Source organism: Ixodes scapularis, unplaced genomic scaffold (genome assembly GCF_016920785.2).
Source record: "Ixodes scapularis isolate PalLabHiFi unplaced genomic scaffold, ASM1692078v2 PGA_scaffold1__304_contigs__length_218370807, whole genome shotgun sequence".
In the NCBI taxonomy this organism is placed as follows: domain Eukaryota; kingdom Metazoa; phylum Arthropoda; class Arachnida; order Ixodida; family Ixodidae; genus Ixodes; species Ixodes scapularis.
In genome coordinates, this window is record NW_024609846.1 from 160,036,198 (window position 1) to 160,048,764 (window position 12,567).

The 12,567-nt window shown below is 48.2% G+C and overlaps 1 protein-coding gene across 1 annotated transcript in view; it reads right to left on the reverse strand.

The window, feature by feature from the left end:
* Positions 1 to 483: 483 nt before the first annotated feature.
* Positions 484 to 12,567, reverse strand: part of LOC8039030 (cyclin N-terminal domain-containing protein 1) — a 126,887-nt gene continuing 114,803 nt past the window's right edge. Inside the window, exons 6-7 of the mRNA XM_029995017.2 lie at positions 6,672 to 6,765; positions 484 to 802 (exon numbers count right to left, since the gene is read on the reverse strand). Of these exons, the coding sequence (XP_029850877.2) occupies positions 692 to 802; positions 6,672 to 6,765 (205 nt within the window). The 3' untranslated portion in view covers positions 484 to 691. The remainder of the gene's footprint in view (positions 803 to 6,671; positions 6,766 to 12,567) is intronic.

Consider the following 12,567-nt stretch of genomic DNA (forward strand, 5'->3'; position numbering starts at 1 on the left):
GGCAGCTGAAACTTGTATGCTTCCCATCGACTACGTTCAAAATTTTGGCTATTTCAAAGTACTGCTGTTTACTAAAGCAACACTCGTTTGCAAGATTTGTCATGGGACAAACAGTACTACCGATCACAAGGGCGTCTTTTGCCAAATGCCGCTGTAGAAATGTCTTTCAATACCGGATAGTTTTCATCAATTTAAGATATGTTCATTTTTTCGGAATGTATATTTATCCTTCGTATTAGACTTGAAAAATTAGGAACACAGTAAAATTAAACTCCGAATTTCAAAGAATATGGAATCTAACCGAAATAAACTTTTTATAACCCCCGAATTTTTTGCCCTCGTGGTGAGGGCAAAGGGAACGTATAGGTTAATTATGATTATTATTTAGTAAATGGATATAACTAAGGGGTAGGCGAAGTAGACTTCTTTCATTGACATACACACAAAAAAAACCTACACGAAAAGTGGAACAGTTCTTCTCAATCTGAATAAAAGAGAACCTTTATTGCCGGGCTTCAATGATGAGGCACGGCTTTGCGAAACCCTAGAATGCATTCGCGGACCCCAAAGGGTCCGCGGACCCCCCTTTGAGAACCACTGGTTCAGACGATGTGGGGCGACCGCCCGGCCGTGTTTCGGGCGTCGCTGACGCTGCGGGAAAAATGGAAGTCTCAGGGCCCAAGGCGTGGTCCTACTCTGTCGCCGGGCCAGCCTCGCTAGACAGCACGGCCATCAGGATGCTGCTCAGGCTCTGCAACTCGCGTTTGGCGAGGCGCGTCACCAGGTGCATGTGGCCCAGCACCTGCGCGACAACCACGGGCTGGGTCAGTTCTTTCAGGGACCGTCAAATGAGCCTTCTGCTTTGTCCAACTAGAGCTCAGAATAAACAATTTAAGCTCGTGGATGCGTACTAAAATAAAGCTTCGTTTCGATGGCGTCGGAACCAGACAAATTTTAAGTCTTGCATGTAGGTATGTGTAAACAAAATCGCGGGAATCAAGCATTCGGAGGACGATTCAGCTCCTTAAAAAAAAATTATAGCTTAACGGAAGATTGCATAACTCAGATTTTATATAGAAAGATTGGAAAAAAATAGGGTAGAGAATATTGAAACCTAGGAAGTTAACGGTTGGATTCCCAATTCTCCGAAATTGGGAGGTTAATTTTGCAGTGTTTTCTATCTTTCAAAATTAAAAATAAATATTACCCCAGTATAAACGTGCGCTACATTCAAAAGAATGCGATTGTATTAAATAGTATTTCTTCAGCTGGGTTTGGCAGTGGCGCCTTTGCCATTGGCAATACTGATATGTTCCACGACAAAACTTCCAAACAAGTGCTGCTTCGATAAACGCTTATACCTTGAAGTGACTGAACTCCTGGCTGTAGTCTTCATCAGCTGGGAAGCTTGTTTTTTGATCCCACCCTATCTAATCGCGCTACCCCACGGCTGCGTGGGGAAGAGTGGTAAATTAATATAGAAGCTCCAACAATATCCTATATCCTTTCCCTATTTTATGAAATCTCTATGGTTCATAGCTTTCACTGTTACAGAAAAAAACCGTCTCTAGAGCCACAGATGGTATGGTTCAAACTGGAATCCGGAAGAGTGGTTTTTATCCAGACCCAGACGTACAATGACTTGTTGTCCTGAATGAACCTTGACGAGTTTAAGGTACATCTGTTGTGAGAAAAGGTTGTTCAGCTTAGATCAATGAGTCAACAGGTAGCAAGCTCTTCGTGTTAAGACGTAACTCGGTTGTGTCAACAGAGTGTATTTGTGAAAAGGTCGGTGACGCCAGCATCGGGCGTATCTAAGAAGCAAGAAAGATTATCTATATTAGCTGTGCTTGAGGCGCCTTCCTACTGCTATCTTTTTCTTTGCCTTGACAGTTTTCTCATTTTCCCTCACCACAGCCTCAGGTGTTACAATATGATTCATTATCACGAGCCGTCCTTCCAGGTGCATGCGCAATGTGCCATCAAAACGCTGATCTGGAGCACCTGCTCTGGGACTGCCCGCTATACTCGGAGCCCCGAACCCGCGGCTTGGCTACCATCCAGCAGAGTTTCAGGCCTACCTCGCTGCATGCCTGGGCCTGCCCGGACTCCTCCTTCCCCAAAGAGACCGCTATCGAACTCTGGCGATCGCTGCTCGCGTAAATCCAGGACCCTGCAGCTCCCCCTGTCGGCACGCGGCTTCAAGGCATTCAGCTCTCCACCACTGAGCCCAGGCGAAACACCAGGCCTGAACCTACCGTACATCTATCCTCTGACGCCGTCGCACCAACCGGGCTAACAGAGAAGAATGGAAGCCCCCTGTCCCCCGCTCCTGTACCCTAAACCCTTTCACCGCAGCATTTCTTAATGCAAAAAAAAAAAGTGAAATAAACGTTCCTGCCTACCGTCCTGCACACCCACTCTTATTTAGATATTATGTGCATATCGACTTCATCAGTCGGGTCAGGATAAACGAGCATTTTTCTTCTTCTTTTTGTGTGTATGTGTAAGCTCGTTTTTTGTAAGCGCGAAATATGTTTAAGGGCTAGAACCCCCGAGGAAAGAGGACGAAACACCATGGAAACCGTTACGAAATACTTCAAAGCACGACCTGTACAAAACAGTGATAAATAGACACTTTTCGAAATTCACTGCAATCTGGTGGCTCCAATAGCAGTTTAACCTTTAGCGTACTAATGACAGTAGTCGACCTGCACTCTGTGGCATTTTGCCGACTCCATCAATTTCGCCAGTCAACAGCAGTCGGGAATGTGTGTTTTTGCCTTACAATTCTTTCTGGATATCTCAGTTTCAATGGCGAAAAATATGCAAGCGACAAAAACGAGGCACCGACCCACTTTGAAGCCGTGATAACATTTGATACATCAAGGGGCTGGAAAGCCAATTATGTGCCGCCAACAGATTGACTGGACCCGTGTTAGAAATGAACGCTTACGCAGCTCCTGTATTCAATTCCTGCGTCGCATCGTACTAACGTCTCGAATGTATCGGCTTCGAATCATCCGCTTCGGTGCATCTTCAACTAATTCTAACATCAGTAACCAGAAGGCTGCCATTAGTACGACACATACATCATTCCTCAGATGATGATAGTGATCAAAGTGGCCAGACTGAATTTCGTAAGGGTCTATTGTGAAGAAACAAACAAAATTCTAAACGCTCCCAAAAGGGAATTCAACCCACGACATTATAATTTTGAGCTCGACATTTTTTTTTTTTTTTTTTTTTTGCGCCAACTTGTGGGTTAACGCAAAGCTAGCTAGGTTTGCCTCTACCACGGTGGCCTTTACTAACTGTTCGTACTTGAGCACCGATTACCGGGACAAGGCTGACCTCAAGCTCTGCTCCGTGTGCGTCTAACACCATGGTCGATAAAAGCGTCATAAACCAAAAACACCTCGCATAAACATTGCATCTTCCTTTTTAATGGGTAAGAATATCACCATTATAACAACTGTTATGACTGGAAAGAAAATCGACCTCCTGCCAGTGTGGGCATCCAGAAAGATAGCAGCGTTCTACCAAATCGTACAGATAAGCCAATGAGTCGAATGCAATTAAACTTTTCACAAATGTATTTTTAGCTGGCGCATTCATCGTACTCAAATTATTTGAATGTACGTTCTTGGAAGAAAATTAAGAAAAAATTGTGTATTTCCAATAGATCAGTTTGTGAGCGTTTCCCAAAGGGGGACGTGTGTGGCGTTTCCCAGAGGTCATGCTAACGCATTCCCTAAAGATTCACCATTTTGAACTTCCTTTAATTTTCCGGCGAAGCGACCTGATTGAGCCCGCTCGCCCCAGCCGCCCAGCCTCTGTCACACGCAGACCAGCGTCGGCTTGCCGCTTCTTGAGCCGCATTTCGGTCAGCCGAGATAGGCGCTGCTTCCGCTCCTTTGTCTCGTTCGCCCGTCTTTTACGCTTAGCAGCGGCATCCGCTGCCGGACGCTGTTTTCGCTGCTCACCGGTTTCCCGTGCGCGCATTGGTTTTCGCCCCGTGACGTCGCCTCCCTCTCGCCTCGCAGCACGCGCATTGGCTTCCGCCCCGTGACGTCACCTCCCTCTCGTTTTTGCCCTTCACTGTTCTCCTCCCCTCTACGCGGCGCGCTTACCTTTACACTACTTTGTCCGCAGACGAACGACGTCAGCTCTTAGCTTTCATGGAGGTACTAATGCTAACCCATTACTAAAAAAAAATGAAAGCCGTTTACAACTCCCCGCAACGCCGAATTAGAGCGCAGCTCTTGAGGAGGAGGAGGGAAGGGTACTGAGGTTCACGTGTTATCGGGGGGAGGGGTGGTCACGTGACCTTGGAGGGGTCACATGACCCCCTCGCCAAGGTCACGTGGGGGTCACGTGACCTCGGGGATCACCTGACCTGAAGAGAATATTTTCCGCTAGATTTAGCGGGGAAATTTTTTCGCTAGATTTAGCGGGGAAATGTTTCCGCTAGATTTAGCGGGGAAATTTTTCCGCTGGATTTGGGGAAAATGTTTCCGCTAGATTTAGCAGGGAAATTATTCCGCTAGATTTAGCGGGAAATTTTTCCGCTAGATATAGCGGGGAAATTATTCCGCTAGATTTAGCGGGGAAATTTTTCCGCTAGATTTAGCGGGAAAATTATTCCGCTAGATTAGCGGGGAAATTTTTCCGCTAGATATAGCGGGGAAATTATTCAGTTAGATTTAGCGGGAAAATTTTTCCGCTAGATTTAGCGGGGAAAGTTTTCCGCTAGATTTAGCGGGGAAATTTTTCCGCTAGATTTAGCGGGGAAATTTTTTCGCTAGATTTAGCGGGGGAAATATTCCGCTAGATTTAGCGGGAAAATTTTTCCGCTGGATTTAGCGCGGAAATTTTTCCGCTAGATTTAGCGGGGAAAATATTCCGCTAGATTTAGCGGGGAAATTTTTCCGCTGGATTTAGCGGGGAAATGTTTCCGCTAGATTTAGCAGGGAAATTATTCCGCTAGATTTAGCGGGGAAATTTTCGTGCTATAGAGGGGAAATTATTCCGCTAGATTTAGCGGGGAAATTTTTCCGCTAGATTTAGCGGGGAAATTATTCCGCTAGATTAGCGGGGAAATTTTTCCGCTAGATTTAGCGGGGAAATTTTTCCGCTAGATTTAGCGGGGAAATTTTTCCGCTAGATTTAGCGGGGAAATTTACCCATAATGCACCGCGCGGTTACGCCGACGGCGACGGCGACGGCGACGCCGACGCCGCTCAAGCCGGAAACGGGCGCCTAAGAGCTGCACTCTAAAAAATGAAAGCCGTTTACAACTCCCTGTAACGCCGAATTTGAGCACAGCTCTTGAGGAGGAGGAGGGAAGGGTACTGGGGGGTCAGTTGACCTCGGAAGGGGGGGGGGGGTCACGTGACCTGGGAGATTGCGTGACCTCGGGGGGAGGGGTCACGTGACGATGACGTCATCAGTGATGATGACGATGACGATGCGGATGACGATTACGTCATCGGCATCCGCATCGTCATCATCACTCATGACGTCATCAGTGACGTCACTGATGACGTCATCGGTATCGTCATCGTCATCATCACTGATGGCGTCATCGTCACGTGACCCCCAGGTCACGTGACCCCCCCCCCTAGGTCCTCCCGAAGGAACCCGAGGTCCTCCCGAAGGAGCCCGAGGTCCTCCCGAGGTCCTCCCGAAGGAACCCGAGGTCCTTTTGAGGTCCTCCCGAAGGAACCCGAGGTCCTTCCGAGGTCCTCCCGAAGAAACCCGAGATCCTTCCGAGGTCCTCCCGAAGGAACCCGAGGTCCTGGGGGGGTCACGTAACGATGCCGTCATCAGTGATGATAACGATGACGATGCGGATGCCGATGAAGTCATTGGCATCCGCATCGCCATCATCATCATCACTGATGACGTCATCAGTGACGTCACTGATGACGTCATCGGCATCCGCATCGTCATCGGCATCATCACTGATGACGTCATCATTACGTGACCCCCCTAGGTCCTCCCAAAGGAACCCCAGGTCCTCCCGAGGTCCTCCCGAAAGAGCCCGAGGTCCTCCCGAGGTCCTCCCGAAGGAACCCGAGGCCCTTCCGAGGTCCTCCCGAAGGAACCCGAGGTCCTTCCGAGGTCCTCCCGAAGAAACCCGAGGTCCTTCCGAGGTCCTCCCAAAGGAACTTGAGGTCCTGGGGGGGTCACGTGACGACGACGTCATCAGTGATGATGACGATGCGGATGCCGATGAAGTCATTGGCATCTGCATCGCCATCGTCATCATCACTGATGACGTCATCAGTGACGTCACTGATGACGTCATCGGCATCCGCATTGTCATCGTCATCATCACTGATGACGTCATCGTCACTTGACACCCCTAGGTCCTCCCCAAGGAATCCGAGGTCCTCCCGAGGTCCTCCCGAAGGAGCCCGAGGTCCTCCCGAAGGAACCCGAGGCCCTCCCGAAGGACCTCGGGTTCCTCCGGGAGGACCTCGGGAGGACCTCGGGTTCCTTCGGGAGAATTTACCCATAATGCACCGCGCGGTTACGCCGACGGCGACGCCGACGCCGCTCAAGCCGGAAACGGGCGCCTAAGAGCTGCGCTCTAAAAAAAAAGTAGAGGAGCGTGTACGATTGGGGCTACCTGGCTCACAGAGACGGCTGGCGTTGTACCTTACCCGCTTGTATTTGCAAGGAAACGTGAGCTGGACGGCGGACAGGATGATCGCAGAGGCCAGGAGCAGCTGATCGGCCTTGAAGGCTCGCACCATCCTGCATTCAAAGAGCCCAGCGCTCGTCTCAAAAGATCATAATCTAATTGACTGAACGAACCAAAGACTTTGATCAGATTAAATTTGCTTTATAAAGAGCCAGCAATATATTTCTTTACAATTTTGTCGGCGGTGCTTCCGAATAATACGAACCGATTTTAATAAAACTTCCACAATTCGCTGAAAAACGACTTTTACCAAATTGTGCCCTTGTTTACAAATAGTATTGACTAGGCGACGTCTGCTTTAAACTTCAGAAACTCAAACTTGTCCCAGAGCAAATACATTTCACTTCCGTGGCTATTACCACGTCTCTTATGTGTCGTAGTCCGGAAACCCAGCCGATTTCCGCCCTACTAATCTTACCGTGCAACAGGTGCCGCCGATCGTTGTTCCCATTAATCCGTGGATAATGATTTATTTAATACAGATCGAATGCACATTCCTCGTCAGTTTTCACAAACAAATGACGACAATATGAATAGCTACAGGATTCGCCGTTAGATTAATTATTGTACGTTTGTCATTCTCGCTGTTAAGAGTCAGCGACCGCGTAAAGCAGCTTCTGGTAGCGGCGTGTCGTGCCGTCTTGCGGGTAGCGGCCGCCGTGGGCCGCGACGGGGATCCGGCTGGGCTGGCCTTCGTACTAACCAAAGTTACCATAGTCAATCACAGGATGGGAACAGCAGGGGGGGGGGGGGGGGGGGGAGTTTCAGTAAAATCACGGACACATGAGGTACGCAACAGAAAAAGCACGCTTTTTCTTATATCTGATGCTTACGAACTGGCTGCGATTACTAAAGTACGAGTAAAATCATGATGCTATGTTCACATTCATTATTTTAACTTGTGTAAGAGCTTGGGATGTTACACGCGGCCGAACGTTTTTACAAAATCTAGATGCAAAAACTTTAGATTGACCACAATGATCGACTACTCTCACCGGAACGTAGACTGGACGTAGAATTTGTGTGACTGTAGATAAGTCACGCGCTCCTGAAACCGGATTGTCCTCTGTAGACTAAACTGTTTTTTTTAGAAAGACCGTCAGGTGCTTGCCCAAGAAGTGCTCAAGTGCCTTTCCATTTCAGGATAACAATAAAACATGTCCGTAACTATGCACATTAAGTGCTACAAGATCGGTGAAGCGGAACTTCTTTGCCATTATTCCAATCACACGAAGCAATACTAGTAGCAAAAATTTGACATCTTCAAAATTGGGAGCAGAGCTTGCTGTATCTGCACAGGAAGCTATACGGTATCCTAATCATGTGGTTTAACACCGGACACTCTGCTGAAGGGGAAAACTTTTTGTCGAAGGAACAGATACAGAGAACGTCTCTTTTGAGCTGAGTTTGAGACGTTCCCTTGTGTGTCTGCTCCTTCAAATAAATGTTTCTCCCTTTCTGCACCATAGTCACATGTGTGAAACGACATTATTAGCTACCACCAGCTCGCCTCCGCACTCAGTCTTTTCAAGGTATCATGTCGGGCCCGCGCGGACTTCTTTGTATCGAGACAGGTCAAAGAATGTAAGATTATTGATTCTCGATACAAAGTAAAGTCTGGAACCTTGATACTGTCACGCATAAAAGGTGACGAGGTGGAGATAAACTGAGGAAAAGAAATGTTTACTGGGGAGAACTTGTGCCAAAACTCAAAATAGAAGAACGAGCGTCGCAGGCGTCGAACGTAGGCGTAACAGCAGGGTCGAGCGCTGGCAATAGACTGACTCCGTAAGCCACGCGGCGCACCTTGGGAACATTCCGACTTGATATCCGGCCCTAGGACATTGTGTCCTGGAACAGAAAACAACGTTCTACAATTTTCTAGAACCAGGGATTTTACGAGTTCATAAAAAACCGCATCCGGTTCAGGGGTTCGAACCGGGAACCTTTGCGTGGCAGCCAGGTGCGGTGCACACTCGAGCACCGCACACGCAAGCGGCCTTACTTTTTTTTTATTACATGAAAACTTTGAACGTGAACATCACATTACACCCCAATGTAGCACAAAATAACATTTGCCGCGGCGTCACATAAAAATTCCTTCATTTTCAGCAAGCTATCAAGTACCGGCAGTAGCCGGGCACTGTTTCACAGCCATCATATACACTTTTGACTTGCGCTACTAATTGAATAAAATGCAATCGTACAGTTTATGGTGCAGGAATAGCGTTTCTTACATCCATTCGGGACCTAAATGTGCTGTGTAAGCCCAAGAGCATGATGAGACCATATGGTACAATTTTGCCCGGCATGGTAGGCAGAAATCGAATTGAATGCGCTGAAATTGCAAGATCTTTCTTTAAGGTTCGTTGCAAGACCTCCCGGAAAAAAATCGCATCCCAGCAGTCGATAAAGATATGTTCGACAGTCTCTGGGGATTTACATAACAAACAGTTCTCCGCCCAGGGAATAAATACCCCCTTTTCTTTTAGCCAGACTGCACAACCTGCCGTCGGTGGAAAGGGACCAAGCAATTCCATCCCGAGCTGCTGGAACGGCGTCGCCGGAGTAGCAGGAGCCCTGCCGGCATTGTCGGCGGTTTCTTGCATCGCTCATAATTGTAGCGCGATCGTGTGTAGAAATGAACGGTATTCAGAAGCCTGGGCCAGTATTACTAAGGTGCCTGGAGCGCGTATTAGACTGGTGTGCTTAGCGTCCTATGCTGCCCATACATCAAAAATGGTAACGAGGTTGCAACAAATGACGCCACAAAAGCCGCAGTGTCGTGCCGCTGCATATCGCGATCCTGGAGGTTGGTCCTAGAATTGCAAAAGCGCCGTTCACACTCTTGCAACCGACTACGACCGAGAGAGATAAGACCGGTTTTTAAGCCTCTATCGACGGCGTACGACCGGATGCGCTGCTGTGGACCAGGTCTTACGTCGTCGCAAGTGGCTCGAAAACCGGTCTCGCCTCTCTCGGTCCTCCTTGGTTGCAAGTGTGTGAATGGCGCATTACGAGAAGCTGCGGGTAGCACAACCGAACGCGAGTGTAGCTGTGGTCGAAACTTCCGTGGACTGCCACACTGGAGAGCGACCTGCAGCAGAACAGGCATCTGCCACATACACCACAGCTGTTGCGACGCCGCCAGGAGCGGGACTGGCGATAGCATGACACTTGTATGACGTCACCAGGCGGAAATCGAGGGGTACCTTTTTTGGACGCGGTAAACACACTAGTCAGACACGCGTTCCAGGCACCATAGTATTGCTTCTCGCGAATCCTAGCAAGTGTTCTGCTGCAGCCCAAGTGTCTCTCCGTGGGGTCATGGTGGCAGCCTTGAAATATGTCTTTTCGAAGACTGGTGTAGAATTAAAAGTAGCCACCCTTCGGTGCTGGTCCCAAAGCTTGACAGGTCTCGGGTAAAGACGTGAGAAACTGCACTCCCTCGAACTTCGATTTCAATCCACAGTGCACGGAGTTCCGGGTCGCGGTGAAGGTACGCCAGGACGTCGTAGTTAACTGCACCGATGAACACTTCGTCGTCATTGTTGATGGCGCCTAAAGGAGCGGACTCGACGGGTGCCCTTGATAAGCAGTCAGATCCGATGAGCGTCATAATCATTACTCAGACATTCTTGATATCATTAGCGTGGGCTACTCTGGGTTTGTCAAAACTACACCGAGAGTACGGGCGAGCTGATTTGAGGTAAACATAGTAACCCAGAAGAAGGGTGAAAACGGGGGTCAAACGCCAAATCTTCAAGTTTGTGTCGGAGTTTTTGTGTCGTCCGAGCCCTCTTTCCCCTTGCTCCTGGCTTACAATGTCTGCACTGGGACTCATTCCTCTGCCAGAAACGCGCTCAAGCTGGAAAGAAGGCTGAAAGTACCTAGATCCATAGAGTTATTATAATAGACGCTACAGGTGTAACTGGCACTAGTCTCTATGCAACTTCCGGGATGCAAATTGAAGCAGACAGCAACGAGTGTACCTTTTCGGTGCTCCTGCGCATACGCGCGTGTATTTTTTTTTTTCTTTATCTTCGCTGGGGAATAACACGAATAATTTTTGTTATCAGGGTCGTATGAGCTGTTGATATGCGCGCGACAGCGAGCAGCTGATATCCGAACCAAAGCGGGCGCGAAGCACGCGAGCAGGCTCTAGCGCTCGCCCGAGGTTAGGTCACCCCTCGAGGGAACCGTTTCATGCTGCCCGAATGACCGGATTAGCTGCCGCCCATGCCACCAGTCTAGCGTTTGCCGGAGAAAGCCGAGCGCTCCTGCGTTATACACAAGTGTGAGTAGCACTGTACCTTTGTCGTTATTGTAAAAGTGTAATTGCTCTAGTTAGAGCATCTTGCTTCATCAGTGAAATATATTAAAGGGGCGGTGCAACGATATTCAATTGGAATGTTTTTCGCTCTACACGAGCTTACTGGCATTAGTGGGACTCAAGGATACTCGCACGCAACACCACTGACCAAGAAACTCCTTTGTTGTGCTGTAATTTCGAAGACAAAACCGAGTGTTTTCATCCAATCTCTCCTTCGCAAAACCTGATGACGTAGCTGGGCGGTAGCAGTACCGCCCAGTGACGATATTTTAATGCGGCTCATAGATTGGACTCGAGCATGGCGTGGACACTCGATTTGGGCTCGTGAAAATCGACAGCTCGAGAAGCATTCGGGTAGTGTCCTGTATCCAATCGCTGCAATGACGACAACAGCTGAACCATAACAATGTCTGGAACTCAGCGCGTGTCCTGTGCCTTGCCAACCACGGCGCATGGCTATGATCAACATTGGCGGCATAAAATCGGCTCCAGATCACGAGGCCGCTTGTTGTGGCTGCGAGTTGAGGGGGTGAACCCTCCTCGTTTTTCTTTATTTTTTCTGCGACTTCGATTGCGTGTGGTGAAAAACCAACAGGTATTTCACAGGTCATTAACGTCAGGGATCTGTTCTAAGCGGTATTTGCGCAAAATACATAAATCGTTGCATCGCCCCTTTAAACGCTATGTTTACGGCCCAAATCTGCGTTGCACAGGAGGTGTGTAAAACCATGCGACGAATTGAAGCAAAAATAACAACCGAAAAGAAAGGAAAGTGTGTTCAAGGTTCGCAAGCATTTCGATGACGCTAATATATTGCTAACATGCCAGCCTTGTCACTATATGAAAATGAATGACCCCGTCGTCGGGTCCGGACATTTCGTCGAACGCCGTTTCATCGAACGCCGTTTCATCGAAGCCGTTTCATCGAACATCGTTTCATCGAACGCCGTTTCATCGAACGCCGTTTCATCGAAGCCGTTTCATCGAACGCCTTTTCATCGAACGCTGTTACAGCCTGCAATATTTTTGCAATTTATTTTGATTTTTATACGCAACGTCATCTATATCTCCATTTTTTTTTAAATCACAGTATGCAGTGACGAGATAAGTTCCATTGTGAACATGTCCTGCTTCGAGAAGAAAGCCTTCATGAAACAATGACGATTCCGAGTCAGAACATCCAACGCGTCAGAACATCCATCGAGTCAAAACATCCATTTGTGGATGTTTTGTCTCGGTGGATGTTCTGACTCGATGGATGTTTTGACTCGGATGGATGTTCTGACTCAATGGATGTTTTGACCCCATGGATGTTTAGACTCGGATGGATGTTCTGACTCGATGGATGTTTTGAGTCGATGGATGTTTTGACTCGGATGGCTGTCATGAATATTTTGACAAGTTGAATGTTCTATCGTTTTTTGCCTGAAAGGAGAGTGCTAGCTGTTGTGTAAACGACTTTTGACGTTATGGTAAGCAAGGACCGTTTGCATACGCTCCCAGATAAAATTTAATCATTTAT